This window comes from Beta vulgaris, chromosome 6 (genome assembly GCF_026745355.1).
Source record: "Beta vulgaris subsp. vulgaris cultivar EL10 chromosome 6, EL10.2, whole genome shotgun sequence".
Taxonomy (NCBI): domain Eukaryota; kingdom Viridiplantae; phylum Streptophyta; class Magnoliopsida; order Caryophyllales; family Amaranthaceae; genus Beta; species Beta vulgaris.
This window is the reverse complement of record NC_079207.1, coordinates 71,680,205-71,701,739: the sequence shown is the minus strand read 5'-3', so window position 1 is coordinate 71,701,739 and position 21,535 is coordinate 71,680,205. Positions and strand designations below refer to the sequence as shown.

At 33.0% G+C, this 21,535-nt stretch overlaps 1 protein-coding gene across 2 annotated transcripts; it reads right to left on the bottom strand.

Moving 5' to 3' along the window:
• Positions 1-10,438: 10,438 nt before the first annotated feature.
• Positions 10,439-20,676, bottom strand: LOC104897991 (protein DETOXIFICATION 1). 2 transcript variants are annotated; one of them, XM_010684977.4, is made up of 8 exons: positions 20,409-20,676; positions 17,124-17,379; positions 16,282-16,826; positions 15,389-15,475; positions 14,244-14,300; positions 13,612-13,850; positions 11,435-11,640; positions 10,439-10,576 (listed from the first exon to the last, which is right to left on the bottom strand). In XM_010684977.4, the coding sequence occupies exons 2-8, from the start codon at positions 17,361-17,363 to the stop codon at positions 10,511-10,513; spliced, it is 1,440 nt and encodes a 479-aa protein (XP_010683279.2). In that variant the 5' UTR covers positions 17,364-17,379; positions 20,409-20,676; the 3' UTR covers positions 10,439-10,510. The 2 variants fall into 2 exon arrangements, with proteins under 2 accessions (XP_010683279.2, XP_010683280.2); XM_010684978.4 differs by lacking the exon at positions 20,409-20,676 and adding an exon at positions 18,527-18,874.
• Positions 20,677-21,535: the final 859 nt, after the last annotated feature.

The following is a 21,535-nucleotide window of genomic DNA, read 5'->3' as shown; positions in this document are numbered from 1 at the left end:
TATGAGAAAATTTCCTTTTTTGTTTTGTTATTTACCGTCCATATTTACTAAATATGAGTTGTATTTTATATTTATTTTTACTTTTTTTTTTAGGAAAAATTGACAGAAATAATCCCAATTATGTTCGGTCCGCTCAAAATAATCCGAACTTTGGGTTATTCTAGAATAATCCAAACTATTTAGGGTACCTTCCCAAAATAATCCAAACTTTTATTCTCAAAACTACAAAATTTCAGAATTTTTTTTTAGCAGGAAGTGAATCAATTTTTTGTTCCACCATGGTGGAATCAATCTTTTTTTTTTCCCATTCCGCCATAGTGGAAAGGAAAAACTTTTGGCTCCACCGTGGAATAACCGGATTTTTTTGGTTCTACCATCACGGAACTGAAGAGATTAGTCAGTTCTACCATGGTAGAGCAAAATATTTCTTTTAGTCCCATGGCAAACAGTTAATTCTCTTAAAAAAAATTGCAGAGCAGGGAAGGAGGAAAAGAAAAAGAAGGAAGGTTGTGTGGGAGCAATTGGGGGAAGTTCTAAGGAGGGTTTGATTGCATGTAGGGCCAGCAAGGGGGGGGGGGTTTTGGGCGTGGAGGTGGGGGTCGGTAGGGGGTTGTCTACAGATGGGGGGTGGGGTTGGAGTTGTGGTTGGCCGGGAGGGTGGGCAACGGTAGCGGGTGTCTAAGGCTGGCATAGGTTGCGGAGGGAAGGTTGTGTGCGGTTGGTGGTGGTGGCGGGTATGGAGGAAGAAGAAGCAAGGATGGATAAAGAGCAAAAAATATCGTATAAATACACACGAAATATGGTGTAGATGTCCTATTTTTTAATTAATTGACCTGAGTTAATTGGAGTAAAAATAAATTACATGAGGAGTGAATTATTTTAAACTATAAAAGTCTAAGAGAAAAAGACTTTAATTGAATATTTCATATACCGGAGGGAATATTCTCTTATCCACAAATCATTGATGTCTTAGGTTCGATTGTTCGAATCATACCAAGTAGGGGTGTGCAAAAATATCCGATCCGAAAATCCGTCGATCAGATCAAAAATTTCGGATATCCGATCCGATTTTAAGATTTCAGATATTTCAGATCGGATGTCCGGAAAAATTTTCGGTTTTCGGATCGAGATTTTTCAAAAATGTCAACGATCCCGATCTGAAAACCCGGTGATCCGATCAGAAAATTTTGGATCGGATTCGGATCGCAATTCCTCTAATCCAATATTTCAGATCGGATCGGATTCGATATCCGACAGTAGAGTTCCTCTTATCCTCCCCGTACTCTCTAAGTAGTTGATCCACAAATGTCAAACCAAGAATTTGTCAGGGTTGAGAGATAACTTTCAAACTCAAGTAGTTTGTTAACTACATTATAAATATTTATCCTCCAAAGTAAACTATAATTTATATAATTTATTTATATGCAATTATTATAAATATTTTTGAGCAATATAATGCCTCTATATGCATTAAAGTGAATTTGTTGCATTTAATTCGGAAGAGCGGGTAGTTTATTTGAACGAGATTTTTCACCAGATATCCCTGAGATTTCTTAATATTCACCAGGTGCCCTCACATTTTCCAAATTTCACCAAGTACCCTTAAGATTTGTTAAAAATTCCTGAAATTCCCCTGCCGTTAAGTTTCCGTCCAAATCATTCATATTAACCCAAATCAACTCTAATTAACCCTAATTAAACTCTAATTAATCCTAATTAATAATTGATGGAGGGGGTTGGTGGTGGGAGGGTTAGGGTTAATTAAGTTTTTTAGGGTCATATTCAACGGAAAATTGACGTTCGGTCGTGTCTTATGATTTTTCAAAATTACAGAGGTACTTGGTGAATTTTGGAAAGTGCGAGGATACCAGAAGAATATAAGAAACCTCGTAAATATGGGTGAAAAAACCGTTATTTGAAAGAAACCAAAATAGACAAAAAAAAACTGTACACGAGAAGAAGAGGCAAAAGGGTAGTTTAAATCGAGTAAAAGGGCAAAACTGGTAGAAAGTAGTCCATGCTGGTGCAGTGACAACCACGTGTCAGTTAGGATATTTATGGGAGGAAAATATCTAGGCCAAACTAGCCACGCTACTAAGTCCACGTCATCGTTAGACAGATATTTGTGAAACTCTAACATTTGACAGGACAAGAGAAATCATAAAAAGATCGCAAATTGCATGGGACGGTGCCCAAAATATTTAAAATGAGACACAGGAATAGACAATAGTTTAGTAGTTCAATTAGCACCAATTTGGCTTCCTTCGATTCTGTGATCGTCATCTCAACATGGTTATCACCTTATCCCTATCTTTCACTCATTTCTCATATCACAATGAAGATCTTTCAACTTCATATTCTAACATAGTTTTAGTTTATTTCAGAAAAGATAGTTTCTATTCTCAATCTCGCGTAATCTATATGCGTGACAAACAAATATCATACTATCACATGTATTTTTTTCTGTTTCATATAATCAAATGAGACATTAAACAATAAAAATGTATGTTTCAAGACTCGAACCTCTTACCTCTCATTTGATGTGTTAAACCACTAACCAACTACACTACAATACTCAGTTGGTCTTTTTTTTTGGAGGAGGAGAGGGGGAATCATTTAAAGACAAGATTATATTTTATTTTTGAAGACCTAAACTGCCCATTGGTAAATAATTCGGGAAGTATTGTCCGGGATACGAATTAGTTTTACAGTCTAAAGAATAAAATTAAATATGTTAGCGTTCCTTATAATTAGTCGTGTGAGATTCTGTTTGGTTTTTTTCAATTAGTACTTTATTCATATTCAATCCTTATTAATTTTTATCTAATAGTAATATATAATGTAAGATAGATAAAATATGAGAAATACGCGCAAAGAGATGCGCATAGACTCAGGGGCGGAGCTACGTTGTAACAAGGGGTAGCACCTGCTACCCCTGACTTTAAAAAAAAAAAAAAAAAAAAAGCTGAAACCCAAACCCTAACGTTACTCTTCCGCGTCTCTCTCCAGTCTCCTATCTTTTGGTGGAGAGACTTCTATTTTGGTGAAGACGGCTTCTCATCTGATCCCAAATCAGCTACTCTGTTTCTTTCTAAGAAGCTTTTATACCAGAAAACAAATTTCTTTTTATTCAATTTTACTTTTTAATTTTTTTTCGGATACCCAGAAAAAATTAATAGAAGAAACATAAAAAGTCCAGATATAAGAGAGAATGAATGTAGGAAGTAACAAGTAAGGGGTTGGAATTGTAGCAGAAGGGGAGAGGTTGTCAGGTTGAAGATGATAAAGATGGAGGTGGGGTTGTTGCAGAGGAAGAAAGTAATGAAAAAGATTATTAGTGGGGGATTGGTTGTTATTGATCTTGTGGTTGCTGCAGTGAGCCATTGACAATCTGTAGTTTGTAGGTTTTTTTCTTACTTTCTTATCAATTCTTTCATTATTTTTCATCTAATTTCAGTTGTTGATTTTCAAACCTAATGATTTATGAATTGCGAGTTGTATGAACTTCTGAATTTTTATTTTTGGTATGGAATTGTTAATTTACAGTTGTGAAATGTGAACTTTTGTGAATTTTTGCTGAATTATAAATTGTGAAATTTGAATAATATACAACTGTGAAACTGTGATGTTGCAATAAAATGTCAGTTATGGGGTTGCATTATATTGTTCTATTGATGGATTTTAATAAGAGCAAAAATAATACTAGTTGAATATTGATGAGTTAGATCTTGTGTTATTTATGTTTATAAGTTAATTCTGATCTAGATCTTCCTTCGACTCAACTAAGCCAACAAAATTTAGAACGATTTGTAAATCTTGATCGATTAATTATAAATTTGGTTTCAAATATTATTATTCGTCGTGCATAATTGTAATTTTTGTTGTTGATGTTATATTTGGATTATGTATTATTTTAATTTAGTACTTATGTTATGTGGATTTTTTTTTTTGTACTCGATACAAAGCAAAACTACGCTACCCCTCACCCCAAATCCTGGCTCCGCCCCTGCATAGACTAGTGAGAAGGTTTAAAAACAGAGGATGTAGTAATACATTATCATATGTAATTGATATTTTATAGGTGAATTTACAAAATCATAATTGTACAGTACTAGTTTAATCTAATTTCTAATTAATGCAATTTATATTGGTCTTTTTTTATAACACTACGATGATAATTGTATGGTTTTGTGTCTAATATGTTAAACACGAGTAAGAGGAGTTTCATTAGATTATTACTCCATTAGTTTCCTTTTAATTTACTCATTTCTCTTTGGGTGAGAATCAAAAGGAAAATCCAAAGTGCGAAAGAGAAACTGAAAAAGTGTAAGAGAAAAACAAAAAAGTGAAATCGATAAATTAAAAAGGTGGAAGAGAAAAATTATAAGACGGGTTATTTTATTTAAAAGTAGATCACTTTGATGGAAAAAAATGGAGAAAATATCGGGCGTGTTATAAAAAAACAACAATATGTAGATAAAAAAAGATGGATTAAAAAAAAGCGTATAGATTATAAAAAGAAATGGATGTAGTAAGAGTCGTTCTGTTCAACTTATTTTAACTTATATAAGATCTTATAAGACCAGATAAGATCAGATAAGATAAGAGGTTCTGTTAACTTATCTTCACTCATTTCAGAAAAATATAAGATAAGATAAGACAGAATAAATTGAACAGAATATACCCTAATTAGTGTTTCAATTATAATTACTAGCAATTTATGCACGCGATATGTGCCTCACTTTTTGATACATATTGATTAAGCATTCAAGAGCATTCAAAGTAAGAAACAAGAACAAAGGAAACAAAGAACAATCGGATGTATCTAACCGGTTCAATTTATTGAACAACCACCAACTTTCACAAACCAAATACCACCAATCTAAGATCAAGTTATAACAATAAGCTTCTAACTTGCATCTACTTTGAGTTTCAACCACTAATTCAACGATTAAGTGATAGAATTAAGCAAAGATTTGTAAATGGTCTAAACTGACCGAAAGAAGCAATAAGCACACAGCTTAATGTTTTGAGTGTAACTCTCTCAATTTTGATTCAAATTCATTGATTCCAAAAAGACAGCAAAGCTAACATATTTGTTTACATTGTGTCCAAATTTCGGCTGATTTGGACTTCCCTAGCTATGCCAACTAAGCTAATAAAAAAATGAAACAACAATTACATCCTGCTCAGCACACCTTCTACAAACTAGCTTAGATTTCTATTGGAAGCTACAAAACAGTAAAACTACCAATAGGATACTAAAGTAAACATATTAAACTATTACTCCTCAAAAGCTTGAGTCATTTGCAGCTCAAATGATTGCTGCCCAAAACAGAAGAAAAGAAGCTATGAGGGACGCAGGAGCTGGCAGCAGCTTTCCTTAGCATGAAGCATCCTCCTTTCACTTGTTAAGGCTTCTTTCACCCATGTGAACTTCATGTGGGCTTCTCCTCTTCCCTAAGTCTTCAATTCAGTAGGAGGTGGCACCAAAATGCAGCAAAAACAACTTCCTAAGCTTGCTTAGAACCGGATTACAATGAAGCTAAACTAGCTTAGCTCTTAAAACATGATTAACTTAACTTAAGTATGTAATTAGACTACTAATCACTTACTAAACTTGATTACCAATACATAATGATGATTAAGGTGTCATTAAGTATTAACTAATCTTGCTTAAGTAGAGATTAACATAGGATTAGCCTAATCAAGGTGCTTAAGTAAGGTTTTAGAATAAACCGAGCTAGTTAGCTAAGAAATGAACCTCTTTCACCATGTTCTTCTTTTGATCATGTAGAAGAAGACCTTGATTGTTTAAGCTAGATGCTCCTGCATCATTCTCCTCAGGTTCGAAAAGGTCTTCTTGTAATTCAAAATCTTCTGCAAGGTATGGAGCTAAATCACCAACATTGGATGTAGCAGAGGTGTTTTCCATTTCATCTGGCAATTCTATCTTGTATGCATTGTTGTTGATCTTCTCTAGCCCTTTGAAAGGACCATCACTTCGTGGCATTAGCTTGTTCTTCTTCCTTGTAGGAAATCTTTTCTTCCTTAGATGTAACCACACTAGATGTTCCTGTTCACTTTGACTATACACAAGAATATCACCAAAAACAACAACAAAGATACCAATGAAGAGCCTAAGTACCTCGTGCATAAGTCTCATGAAAGTACTTGTCAAACCACATGGAAGATCAATAGGAAAGACATCACCAAACTCCTTCACTAAAGGCTTCACCATTTCGTGCACTTCATCAAAATTCTCATCATTTTCATCCATAACCTTCCCCTTTTCTACAGCTTTGTCAACTTGTGGTTTAGAAAGGATTAAGGTTTTTTTGTTTTGTGTTTTAGGTGGTGTTGTTTTTGGTTTTAAAGTATTCGGCCATGGACTAGGACTAAGCACAATTTTCTTCTTATTATGCATGAAAGTGTATGTATTAGTCCTACCATTATGTAAGGCTTCTTTATCAGATTGCCAAGGTCTACCTAAGAGTACATGACATGCATCCATAGGTAATACATCACATAAAACTTCATCTTTATAAGAATCCCAAAAGAAAAGCTAATTAAAGCTTGTTTTGTTACCTCCACACAATTGCCATCATTAAGCCAATGAAGCTTATATGGTTTTGGATGTGAGAAAGTAGCATGATTGAGCTTGTCCACCATAGAAGATGAGGCAACATTAGTGCAGCTCCCCATCAATGATCATCGAGCATATCTTCCCTCCAATCAAGCATTGGTTTGAAAGATTTGATCCCTTTGAGAAGGAACCAATTCAGCTTCTTTGGCATGAAGAACTCTTCTTAAAACAAGGCTTAAATGTCTCTTGAGTCACCTCTCCAACCTCCAAAGCTTCATCACTTTCGGCCTCCTCTTCATGTTCCTCTTCTTGGTTTTCCTCCTGTTCAAGTGATTCTTCAATGTTTTTAATGTCAATTAAAGTCATTACTCTTTTATTAGGACATTGAGCTTGATAATGACCATAACCATGACACTTAAAGCACTTTACATCAGATTTTTTTGAGGTTTCATCCACTACTTTCTTCCCTTTATCAACTACTTTCAAACCATCATTTTTAGGGGTGTAAGGAGATGTGTATGGTGTGTTAACATTAGAAACTCCCTGAGGATAGGTAGTTCCCTTCACAAAAGGTTTCTTCTTCTTCTCCTTAATGTGTTTTTCAACTTTAAGAGCTAACTTAAAAGTTCATCTAAGGTAGAATAAGGATGTAACTCCACCTTCCTCCTAATGTCTTTTTCTAACCTCCTAGAAATCTAGACATTGTTTGCTCTTCTCTTTCTTGTACATCTAACTTCATTAACAACTTTTCAAACTCATGGATGTAATGTTCTACCCCTTTATGGTCTTGAGAAATTTCGGCCAATTGGTTATACAAATCAAGGGTGTAAGTAGATGGTAAAAACTTCTCCCTCATTTTCTTTTTAAGCTTACTCCAACTCTTAAGTTTAGGCTTTTGTTTTCTATTCCTAGCTAAGACTACATTCTCCCACCAAAGGGATGCATACCCCTTTAGCTTAGCTATAGCAACCTTGAAAGATTTAGCATCATCATACTCCTTAAGTTCAAAGATCCTTTCACACCTTGAAACCCACTCCAAATAAGCATCTGGATTAAGGTTTCCATCAAACTCAGGAACCTCTAACTTAATGTCTCTAAAATCATCTTTCTTTTGTGGTTTTCTTCTAGTTCTTGAAGATTCAGAGAGAATCTCCTCACTACTATCATAGCACACCTTCATCCTCCACATTATCCCTCCTTAAAGGTCCTCTATACCCTTCTCTAACAACAGTCATCAAATTAGCCATTTGTTCACTTAAAGTGGCTATTTGATTCTCCACTCCTACCAACCTTGCTTCACTCAAGTTCATACCTCTTTAAACTGATTTTCTTCACCTCCACTCATGATTGATTCAACCTCAATGAAAGTTAGGCTAGAAAGAAGAAAAGAAGTGTGTTTGGGCTTAGAATAGGTTCGGTTTTGGGGGGGATTGTGTTTGGGTTTTGTTGTGTGTTTAATGTGTTTAAGGGATGAATTAGAATGCTCTTAATCAACCTACAGCTCTGATACCAAATGATACATATTGATTAAGCATTCAAGAGCATTCAAAAGAAAACAAGAACAAAGGAAACAAAGAAAATCGATGTATCTAACCGGTTCAATTTATTGAACAACCACCAACTTTCACAAACCAAATACCACCAATCTAAGATCAAGTTATAACAATAAGTTCTAACTTGCATCTACTTTGAGTTTCAACCACTAATTCAACGATTAAGTGATAGAATTAAGCAAAGATTTGTAAATGGTCTAAACTGACCGAAAGAAGCAATAAGCACACAGCTTAATGTTTTGAGTGTAACTCTCTCAATTTTGATTCAAATTCATTGATTCCAAAAAGACAGCAAAGCTAACATATTTGTTTACATTGTGTCCAAATTTCGGCTGATTTGGACTTCCCTAGCTATGCCAACTAAGCTAATAAAAAACATGAAACAACAATTACATCCTGCTCAGCACACCTTCTACAAACTAGCTTAGATTTCTATTGGAAGCTACAAAACAGTAAAACTACCAATAGGATACTAAAGTAAACATATTAAACTATTACTCCTCAAAAGCTTGAGTCATTTGCAGCTCAAATGATTGCTGCCCAAAACAGAAGAAAGAAGCTATGAGGGACGCAGGAGCTGGCAGCAGCTTTCCTTAGCATGAAGCATCCTCCTTTCACTTGTTAAGGCTTCTTTCACCCATGTGAACTTCATGTGGGCTTCTCCTCTTCCCTAAGTCTTCAATTCAGTAGGAGGTGGCACCAAAATGCAGCAAAAACAACTTCCTAAGCTTGCTTAGAACCGGATTACAATGAAGCTAAACTAGCTTAGCTCTTAAAACATGATTAACTTAACTTAAGTATGTAATTAGACTACTAATCACTTACTAAACTTGATTACCAATACATAATGATGATTAAGGTGTCATTAAGTATTAACTAATCTTGCTTAAGTAGAGATTAACATAGGATTAGCCTAATCAAGGTGCTTAAGTAAGGTTTTAGAATAAACCGAGCTAGTTAGACTAAGAAACTGAACCTCTTTCACCATGTTCTTCTTTTGATCATGTAGAAGAAGACCTTGATTGTTTAAGCTAGATGCTCCTGCATCACTTTTTAAAAACATATTTTATAACTTTTTTGGGAATAAACAAAGGTGAAATTTGAACATTACACATGTTTTTTGAGATAGCTAATTTTGTTGATTAAGCCTATATCACTTGATCAAACCCGTCTTTTATCATTTATTTTATTTATACTTTCTTTAAGATTTTTAAATATAAAACTGATGAGCGATAAAAGAATTTTACGTAGATTTATTAACGATTTCTTATATTTTTATCAACAAAGTATTTTGTTTTAATTAAATTATTTCACTTTGTTAATTGATTGTATTTTCCTTTTGATTTACTACTTGGTTGTGTATTGATTGATCAAATATTTGATCGATATAGTTTTCTTTGTTAATTTTTATTGCTATATTTGAATTTGATTTTATTTCATCATTTTTTGGTAGAGTAGTTGATTTACCAAGGGGTAATTAAGTAAATTTATTGAGGGACACCATAGCTCCCTCATTTCCTTCACTAAGCTAAGGATAGATATGATATAGTGGTGATAATTATTGAGACTATGTTATGGTGTGTGCCTCCATAGAAGTTCGGAAAAAGGAGTTTCATGTTCGGGAATGGTCTTGGTAGTCAAATTATAGGGGCGTCGAAGGAGTAAAGTCATATTTTTTTTGTGAGTTGAAACTTTCTAGGTGTTTTGAGGCGGGAGGCTAGTGCAGGACAAAGGATTCCATTTTTTGGAGGAGAGAAAAAGAAATTGTTGAGAATTGTGAGGATGAAAATTGCAGCTATTGAAGAAGCTAAGAGGTGTAGAGAGGGAGGTAGGATTGTAGAAGCGGAAAAAGATCAATGCTCTGATACCATGATAGAGTTATGACTTTATGAGAAAGCTTGAAGATATTAATTGACAAGTGAAGTGTATATACATGGGTGTAGGGGAACGTTGCAGCGAAAAGAACTGAGAAATTCTAACGGAAGATAAGCTATAGCTAACTAAATGAAAAGTGTAAAAGTAAGAGATAAGTCCGTAAATGAGAGAATTTTTGCGCGGCAATATCAACAAGATTAACTTTGTCAATTCATATCAACATGTTCTTTACATTAACTATAAAGGCTAAAGCTTTAATAAGCTATACATCATTTTTTCACAAACATCTAACATAAAGCTAAGATTAATAGTTTCTACTACATAAAAATTCTCAACATTTTTGGAGATATTAACTAATTTAATAGGCAAAATCTTGAACCTCAAGTGAGGTCAAAATTTGGGTATCAAATTCCCATTGGAAGGAAATAAAGACCTTTCCTTTAGTTTGAAGGAGTATTAATTGTACTCTTGATAAATTACTGAAGTTTGAAGTTCTTCACTGAGTGCCATCAACTCTTTGTTCACCGGTACCTTCACTTGATCTCTCTATTGCCTTTGTAGCCTGCGATATCATAGATTGTTTCAATTAGTAATATGGGGAAAGAGGGCTCTCTATCTCATTTTCATTCATATTATGTTCTACCATTATATAGTTTCTTAATCTGTTTCTCTATAAGTGAGACATTTTGACTTATACTCTATTCAGATACCTCATTTTGACCTTATATTTTCACTAATATATAAAAACAAAAATGATAATACAAAATATTATTGTTGGATTTATATCAATGAAAATTTTCATCATAGCAAACTTTTATTACTTTTACAAATACATAATTAGAGATATTATTGATCAAAGTTGTGCGTTGGCAAGCATATAAATAAAAAATGTTTCACTTGTTGAGAAACAGAGTAAGCTTAAAATGGAAATTTGATTATACATTTGATATTTAGCATTCAAGGAGATATTAATGGTTAAACATATGTCTTGGAGAAAAAAATATTAATGATTTTACGTTATGAACATTGAATGTAAATTCATATTATTAATATATATAAAAGGAAAATGTTTGAGTAACCCTTAGGGTTGCCAACCCTCTTAGACACATTAGAATAAAATATTGATATGTATGTAATAAATGAGGAGAGAAGATATATAAAAATAATGTTTTAATGTATTCCTAACCAATGAAAATTCAATAATAAGAGGGTTGACAACCCTTAGGGTCACTCAATCAATGTCCTATTTAAAATACATTATTATTTGAAATTCCATTAGATTCTTTATAATGTATAGTTTTCTAAAGTTAACTTTTCATAACTGCTATTAATATGTAATTAAAGATATCAATAGTTAAATGTACGTCTTGAAAACCTGAAATTACAGATGGACAACCAATAGAAAGAGAAGAGTAATAACCTGTTTTCGCCAGTTTGTAAGAATGGTAACTATGATGAGCAGAGTCGCTTGCAAGATTGACCCTATTAATATTCCAATCCATAGACCCTTAGCATTTAAATGCCGAACAAAACCGAGTACTATAGCAACCGGAAGTCCTACTAGGTAAAATGCTCCAAGGTTGACATATGCTCCAAGTCGTTGCCATCCACTTCCTTTTGCAATTCCTGCATCAATTTCGATAGCAATTGTAATGAAAAACAAAACAATACAGAAAATAAATTCTCTCTAATCAATTGGGGAGGTGTATGGATGAGGAGTTAGCTCATGTGGTAGAGCACTCCCCTCTGATCCTTGAGGTCAGGGGTTCGATCCTTACCCCCAACATTATGTTGGGATATTTCCTTAGCATGCTTTGCATGCTTTATCAGCCAATGTGCTGGTAGTTCCTACAAGGCTAGTAAAAAAAATAAAAAATTGGGGAGGTGTATTATCATAAGAGATGGCAGATTGATCATTTAGATTGGATTTTTTTTATCCATATGAGCCACGAAAATAGTACAAAGAAAGGGAGGGAAGATCCGGACTTGTAATAACCTATCGTTCACATTACCTCAATCTTAACCACTAGGTCAAGACGTCTTTGTTATTTAGATTGGATTTTGATAGAGAATATCTCACAATCTAACATATTTGTCTAAACTAATTTGAATTTGGTCATTTTTGGATATGAAATTGGATTAGATTATATTCGAATCCATTGCTAATATCATGATTTTTATGACTAAATCAATCTATCTTAGCTTGGTTATATTTGATTTAATTTTCAGTTAAATTAGTTTGCTTGATTGTTCAAGTAAGGTCGATTTGAATTTCTACAGGGGAAGCCATATATATATATTGATTCATATGAGTCACGAAGGCGGTACAAAGTACATAGAAGGGGAGATGAGATTCGAACATGTGACTTTTTTTTTTTTTTTGATAATTAATAGTCCATTTTATTATAATAGAAAGAGGAGCAAAAGCTCAATACACCAACGGATTGGAATTACCCCTAAAACACCATTTTAGAACACACCTAGACACCATCCATTTGAGAATCAATCTCCTAAAAACAAACACCCATACATCATTCATGACTCCTATGAAAACAAATTACTACTACAAGACCAAGACAACAAAGATCATGATACACCCTTCGAAGAAAACAAACAAACAACAATTACCATTGGAACTCCTAATTGAACACCCTCTTTGCTACTTGAAAGCCATTCTTCTTTTCCATCTTAAACCCAAGATGTTGAAGTAATGGTGATATATTTTTCTTCTCTGATTATGAGATTCGAACATGTGACTTATCGTTCACAGTACCTCAATTTTAACCACTAGGCCAAGACATCCTTGGTACAGGGGAAGCCGTATAAGGTAACATGATCAAATTTTCATACCTAATATTAATGAATATCAACACAAATCATCTTACCTTTTACAAACATAAAATTATCTCTTAAATTCATTGAAAATTCTATTGTGCTCCTGGGAGCACGGTGCACACTATGCACCCATTAAATTTGTTCCATTTCCGATGAGTAAATGTTTTATTTCAACAAATGTTCATTTTAAGCATATTTTTCAGCAAAAAAATATGTTCTATTTTCAATAAACAAATGCTCTATTTCAACACATGTTCGTTTTAAGCTTATTTTTCAGTAGAAAATTATGTTCTATATTTTGTGAATCTGTTTTATTTCTGATAAACAAATGTTCTATTTTTTAAAATGTTCTTTTAAAACTTATATTCCACCAAAAAATATGTTCTATTTTCACTAAAAATGTGTTCTATATTATTTGATAACCATATGTTCTATTTAAGTAATTAAATTTTAGTAATGTTCCATTTCAACAAAAATGTTCATTTCCGTATTTGAATTCTAGTAATATTCCGCTTCAACAGTAAAATGTTCTTTTTCATAAATGAATTATTGTAATGTTCCATTTCAAAAATAAAATGTTCATTTTTGTAAGTGAATTTTGTAATGTTTCACTTCAACATCAAAATGTTCGTTTTCGTATTCGTAAATGTTCTAGTTTGTATTGTGGGAGCACAGTTCTCATCGTGTTCCCGAGATCACAATGCACGTATTATAAATTCATGATCTTACACCAACATTATTATAGAAAGAAAAAGAACTGACCAGAAAGGACCATCTGAAGGCCATCGGTGATAATGGAAAGACAAAGGAAGGGAATCACGTCAGCAACGTAAGTAACGACTTGTTTGGTATGACTGTATGCGTATCCCACTATATGACGACCACAAAACAAAATTACACTCGCAACTAGAGTCTCCATAAAAACTGCAGTTGTTACAACCCATGCTGATAACCTTGCTGCTTCTGCATTTCCTGCACCTAGCTCGTTCGACACCCTAATGCTGTATGATTTTCATTTTATTATATATGCTTGTCATCAATTCTGTGCAATAATCCAAAGTTTCAATCACAGATAACAAATTTGAAATTTCTCACACCATCCCATATAAATTGCAACAGCTTACCCGTCCGATATACTTGTCAATGCGCAACTTTGACAATAATATTTCTAATTATTTATTAGTAGTTATTATGAAAAGTTGTATATGTTGAAAAGTATACATGATAGTGATAAATGTTAAAACATCTTAAATTATAAAAATTATCATCAAAATGAAACATACAATAGTACAAAAAGTCAAATTGTTGCAATTAATATAAAACACATTGAATATATGTATCGAGAAAGAAATAGTACAAATTACAAAATGAGTAGAGAAAGAAGATATACATACCCTACAGTGTAACCCAATCCAAGCGGTACCGTAAAAAACAATGTTGATATATTCAAGCTGCCAAAAACAAATAGTACTCCCTTTTTCCAAAATGATTTATCCACTTTGAAAATTGTATTGGGAGTTACAATTTTCCAAGGGGATGATATCTTTTGGATGGAGGGAGCAAGAACAAAGTCAGATCAGTTAAATAATTAATATCGTAGATTCGTAGTAATGTAGTATATACTATAATATCTTTTGGATGGAGGGCTGTTTATTGGTCGAGCCGAGTCCGAATTGTGATTTGCTCGATTTGTGTTCATTTAAATTTATTCGAACCCCGTTTCATAAGCAATTTTTTTTCACCATCTTCATGGTAGGAATAGTGATGCAACTCTGTTTGGGAGAGTAGTTAATGATATTTTAGTTTTAGCATCACTTTGTTCCCATGTCGCCTTTGCTCATGTCAAGAGACAAGGTAACAAAGTTGCCCACATCTTAGCTCAAATGTGCAAATCTGTCGTGGAGCTAAGAGTGTGGTTAGAGGATTTTCCTCCGGAAGTTTGTAGTCTGTAATGTTTGACAAGCATGTTGCGTAATAAGATCATCTCTATTCCGGTAAAAAAAAAAGTTTATTCAAGCTCGAGCCGAGCTCAAAGTTTAACGAGTCGAACTTTGTTCGAGCCGAGCTTTGACCAAATGTTAAACGAGCCGAGTTCAAACTGTTCACGAACATTCTTGACTCTTTATCACCCTTAGTTTTTACATGTTTTTTTTTTGTTTTTCCTTTTTTAATATTTGAGATTTATAAGTTTTCTTTTAGACAATGAAACTATAACTTATTAGTATGTAATATCTAGGTTAATATATATATATATATATATTTTCTATATAAAAGTATAATCGAGCTTGTTCACGAGCTTTTGGGTTGAGCTTTGTCTAGCTCAGCTCGGCGCTCGTTAAATTCTCGAGATGAGTCCAAATCCGAGCCAAGCCAGCATGAGCTGAGCTCTGACCGAGCTTTGCCCTAACCGATCCCAAACTATACGCGAACAGACCAAACTCATTATCACTCCTGATAATCCTTTTAAAAGATACAAAAAAAGAAATATTGTATTGATGCTTAGCAACAATTTTAGTACATATATAAAGCACAGACGTACCAAATGGACAGCACGGATGTCTCAAGTTGTGGATTGGGAAGACGGCCTGAAAGTAATGTCACAGCTTCAAAAGCCCACCACTTGAGGCTGTTGTGGATAGTTACCATGATAAATTAGTAAATCATTGTTAAATATATCTAAACGAAGAATTTCTTTGAATCAAAATTACTCATGTGATTCTTGTATGTTATAGACTCATAGTTGACCATTTAAAGTTAAACTTACAAATATTTGACAATCTTTTTTCTTAATATACTCAAGTCAACATGATTGGGTTTGGCTTAAACGGCCTTTTCAGGCTTAACTACACTTAGGCTAAACTTTTGGCTCAAAAATTTGTCCCAACCGAATAGATGGACACCTTATATACATAATAATATGGACATTGTAACTTGACTTTGGGTGTGATATCTTCGCCTTTGAAAAAGATTTCATGTCAGTAAGTTCAAATAAGTTCCAATAAATTCTGATAAGTTATAATAAATTTAAATATTTCGAATAAGTTTAGATTAGTTCGAATAAACTCTAAAAAAAGTTTTATTTTCAAAATTAGCTTGGATATAAAAATTTCGAATAACAAATCAGTTGCAAGGAGCCAAGGACTAAAAAGACAACTTTTTTTTTTGTTTGACTTAAAACGACGATGGATATATTAGTTTATGCGCAATCGCATAGCGCTACTAGGAGTTACAACTTCACTGTTTGTGCCATTCAAATTAGGAAATTGGGGATCCCGCTTTGCAAGGGGTAAGACTCGATCCCTTGACTTCTAGGATCGGAGGTGATGCCAATACCATTAGGCTATCACCTGCTGCTCAGCTATCTAGCATTAAAAGACAAATTTTGTTAATAAAAGGAACACGAATACCAAAAAATAGTGGTAGGAGCTATACCAAGTCATCAAAGCAGCAGGGAACCCAAACTTAAGAAAGAGCCAAATATTGTAGAAAACATCTTTGGAGAAGTATGGTCGAGTTCTCTCACAAGCAGAAGAAAAGTTGATATAAATCCCAAGAAATATTACGTTTAGCCAACTGCAAAGACTAAGTGAGAATGCAACTGCTTGAATCCCAAACTCCAGTTTATACACAGAAATCCAACATGATAATGTGTTTATACCAAGAACAGCAACAAAGTTTAAGAGCAAAGGCAAAGTTAAACTTTGACATTGCAAAAAACGAACTAAAGGGTTGTAGATAGCACTTGCTATGAGTCCTGGGATTAACCAAACTGAAAACTTGCGTGCCTCCATTGAGATTTCAGGATCTTGACCTACTAGAATTAGTAATTTGTCCATGAAAATCCATACTAGGATAATGGGGATGCAAATTACTAGTAGACATATTATTGCACTATAAACGTATGTTGCAATTTTTTTGTATTGTTTTGCTCCAAATGCTTGCCCACACAATGTGTCTAACCCACCACATAGCCCAATCTGCGAAGCATATATAAATTCACAATTAGGTCACTTGTCAAACATATAAGAAGTTACGTAAACTTTTCGAAAACTTTTGTTTTAGCCACTAATAACTCTTATGATACGAGGTTATATATAATTACATTTGGCATTAAATCGATTCAACTTTTCACCGAAATTTAACTTAAATGAGTGAGCATGATCACCATGGGGTGCCGTGTCACAGCCTTTTATTTAAAAAGTAAAATTAAATTTATGTTTTTTAAATGCATGATTCACAACATTAAAGAAAGAAAGACGAGGCTTAGAACTTACAAGTAGACTAAAACCGGTGACATTGGTAATAGAGATAGCAATAGCAACACTAGCCAAAGGAAGTTCCCCAAGATGTCCAACCATCATCAACGCCACCACTTGCACCATATATTGTAGTATTGAAACTGTTATCATTGGTGCAGCAAGGAGGCTCACCTTTTTAACCTCTTTAATCAAAATTTTCCATGTCAAATTTTTACTCTCTTCACCAATCTGTACACCTGATGTACCGGCCTCCATCTAAAATCTAAATCCCCTGTGCGATATGTTACATCATTAATAACAACAGAAAAAATTAGCTCAAAGTTAGATGGGACGTTTTTATTTCTTTGGACATATATCATTTACTTGGATAGATGTAATTTTTTCCCATATGGAATTAGAGAGGAAACTTGAATCACCCTAAATAAAGTAAACCTTCATAGCCATTTCTTCAACATTTGAAAATGCTAATTTAGGCTTTAGCCATAAGAGCTAATAAATAAAAGTTAGAATAGAAGTAATGTTAAAAGATTTGTAGTATCATCTAGTTTAATTAGAGAGGTTTTACACTATTAGTATCCTAAAACGATTTGAAAACTCGGATCAATAATCTAATATTTTTCTAGACGGGCACATGTCACTATCAGTGCGCCACCAATGACCCTATAAGGATGCAGGGCCGTCTTGAACATGTCCTTATGTTATTGAAATTAATAGGTTGTACATACATATTAGGCAATAATATACAATTTTGATAAGCACATATTCTAAAATCAAGATTTTTTGTCACGCAATGAGGAAGAAATAATCATTTTTTTATATAAAAATATTAGAAAATATAAAGTTTTAGGCCCCTTTCGATTGAAGCCCTGTGTGGTTGGGCTCTTTGCACACCCTCTAAGATGAACATGTAGGGATGAGCCCTGCCTATATGGCTATAACCAATTAAAACTTGACTCAATAACAAATAGACGTGTATTTTTACCTTATGATAGATTGATAGTATTTTAAAAACCAACATAGATATCCTAATTTCCTAACAACAATGTTGTAGTCTTTTCTCCTAGAAGAAGGGGAGAAACAAGAGCAATGATATTCCCATACTTAGTATGGGCCAATACCATGACATTTATGTAATTTTTATGACAAGTAATATTAAAAAATTATTATTTTTTTATTTTTCATATTTTTTTTTTGTGGGCTTGTTAGTTGAAATCTTATAACATATCTTAACAATATCTTATCATATCAGTTAGCTATTAAATCAAATCTGACTATATCGAATCATATTAAGTAACTGAAATGGGAAAAGTTGCCCCATACAAAATATGGGAGTATACTTTCTCGGAGAAACAACTAGCATATGAAGTTGGACGAAGAAAAAGTGAAGAAATGTACAACAGAAATGCTCAAAAAAGTACCTTATTAATGTCAAATGGCAGAAGAACTTATTGTAGGCGAATTCATAAGACCTCAAGCAACAACCGGTAGAAGGACCAAAGACAATTGAACAAGCATGCACAATTGCACATTCGTTAATATCTAATTATGAAAGGTTTATTTGTTTCGTCTTGTTTTTAGGAGTATCTTATAAAGAAGGTTTTTGTTTGTCGTCCATAAACGAAATCACACATGAAAGATTCTACTCTGCGCTATGAATCAGCACAATATATGCCTCAGTGCCTGCGAATCACGCTCTCTCTCCGTACCTTTTTAAAATCTTTTTTAGGAAGGTGTAAATAATAATTAAACGAGTTTGTCTTGTAAGAGACCGTCTATTTTTAAATTAAAATTAGACGATGATAAATCCAATATTAAAAAGAAAATTAGTCCAATAGTGACTAGCTTAATTTATTTTGGTGACTAGTTTAATTTGTTTAGTGACTAAGTCTACTTTTATATGAAAATTAGACCATCTCTTTTAATAATTTTTGTAATTAAACACATTGGTAGTTGGACATGAATTGTTATGGAGTTTTGGGTATAATTTTTCAAATATATGCCTTGTGGATCTATGATATAGGTTAACAACATTAAAAATCCTATATCAGATATCATTATGCAAAAGGTTTTCATTTAAAATCGAAATAAACTAAAAACATTTTACGTGATTATTTTTTATGCTCATTATATATATCTATTTATTATCCCCAAATAGAATTTTGTTGTATTTTTTTTTAATGAAATCTTGTAATTATTAACCAATATATTGTGACAAAGGTTAGAAAAATCCTTTTTGATATTAGATAGATATTGTTAAAAGCCTGAAAATGATGTATTGACTTACTAGAACAACAGCGTAATTACGATAATATTTTTGAGATACGACGTAAAAAATATTGATCTTGATTGTTTACAAGAATCAATCAAACAAGAGTTGTGTTTTTGCTTTTTCTAGAGAACAAAATATATATTGCACATAACCTATAGAGAAGCAAGTCAATTTAATGATATTCAATCATCACATTCATATGGCACAACATCTTTATTTATACAAACATGGATTAGATAATACTCCATCTCTATTTATATAATCATCACGCAATGAGGAAGAAATAATTAGAAAATATAAATTTTGAGGCCCCTTTCGATTGAAGCCCTGTGCGGTTGGGCTCTTTGCACACCCTCTAAGATGAGCATGTAGGGATACACCCCTGCCTATATGGCTCTGACCAATTAAAACTTGACTCAATAACAAATAGACATGCATTTTTACCTTATGATAAATTGATAGTATTTTAAAAACCAACATAGATATCCTAATTTCCTAACAACAACAATATTGTAGTCTTTTCTCCTAGAAGAAGGGGAGAAACTATTAGATAACATTGTATGTAAAAGGATAAAATAGTCTTTATTCTTTAACTAGTCATAAGCCTGTATTGTAAACCTATATATATACAGGTTAAATTCTTCCCAAGAAAAACAATTATTCTCCACACTCAGGGCCGTCTCATAAAATTAGGGGCCCTGTGCTAAAATAAATTATAAAGATTAAATTTTTTGGTGAATAGAAAGACGGAAGAGTTATATATGGGGCTTTTTGGAGAATAGGAGAAGAAGAAAAACACCAAATAGAAATTAATCTCTTTATATTTGTAATTAGATTTAGATTTTTTTTTTGGACGGACAACTAATAAAATTAGGCCCCTTATATTTCGGGGGCCCTGTGCAGTTGCTCATCCTGCACATGGCCTTAGCCGCCTCTGTCCACACTTATACTGTTATACAGAAACAACTAGCATATGAAGTTGGACGAAGAAAAAGTGAAGAAATGTACAACAGAAATGCTGAAGAAAGTACCTGATTAATGTCAAATGGCAGAAGATCGAACTTATCGTAGGCGAATTCAGAAGACCTCAAGCAACAACCGGTAGAAGGACCAAAGACAACTAACAAAGCATGCACATTCGTTAATATCTAATAAAGAAAGGTTTGTTTGTTTCGTCTTGTTCTTTGGAGTATCTTATAAAGAAGGTTTTTGTTTGTCGTCCACAAACGAAATCACACATGAAAGATTTTACTCTGCGCTATGAATCAGCACAATATAACTATATAAGCCTCAGTGCCTGCGAATCAGATCACGATCTCTCTCCATACCTTTTTCAAATCTTTTTTAGGGAAAAGGAAGTGTAAATATTAATTAAACACATTGGTACTTGGTCATGAGTTATTATGGAGTTTTTTTTTGGATAGGATTTTTCAAACCCATGCCTTGTGGGACCTATGGTATAGATTAAGATCATTAAAAATTATATATACTTCATCCGTTTCGAATTAAAATGCAACAAATTCAATTTTACGCATGTCGAAATATATTATTTTGACTACAAATATCTATAATTACATAAAAGTAAAAGTTAAAAATATTATATTTTATGAAAGTACGTACGTCACGAGACAAATCTAACAAGATCATACGTTTTTCATTACGTACAGGTCACAAACCTTAATCAAAGTGAAAAATGTGAATAATGAAAAAAATGAAATTGTTGCATTTAATTCGGAATGAAGGAAGTAAGATATTATTATGCAAAAAGTTTTCATTTTGAAATTGAAACAAATTAAAAATATCTTACGTGATTATTTCTATGTTCATTATATATACTTATTTATTATCCTCAAATGGAATTTTGTTGTATCATATTTTTTTTAATGAAATCTTGTTATTCTTAAACTATGTCTTGTGGCAAAGATTAGAAAAATCCTTTTTGATATTAGATAGATATTGCCAAAAATGATTTACTGACTTACTAGAGCAACTGAGTAATTACGATAATATTTTTGAAATACGACGTAAAAAATATTGATCTTGATTGTTTACGTATACAAGAATCAATCAAACAAGAGTTGTGTTTTTGCTTTTTCTAGAGAACAAAATATATATTGCACATAACCTATAGAGAAGCAAGTCAATTAAATGATATTCA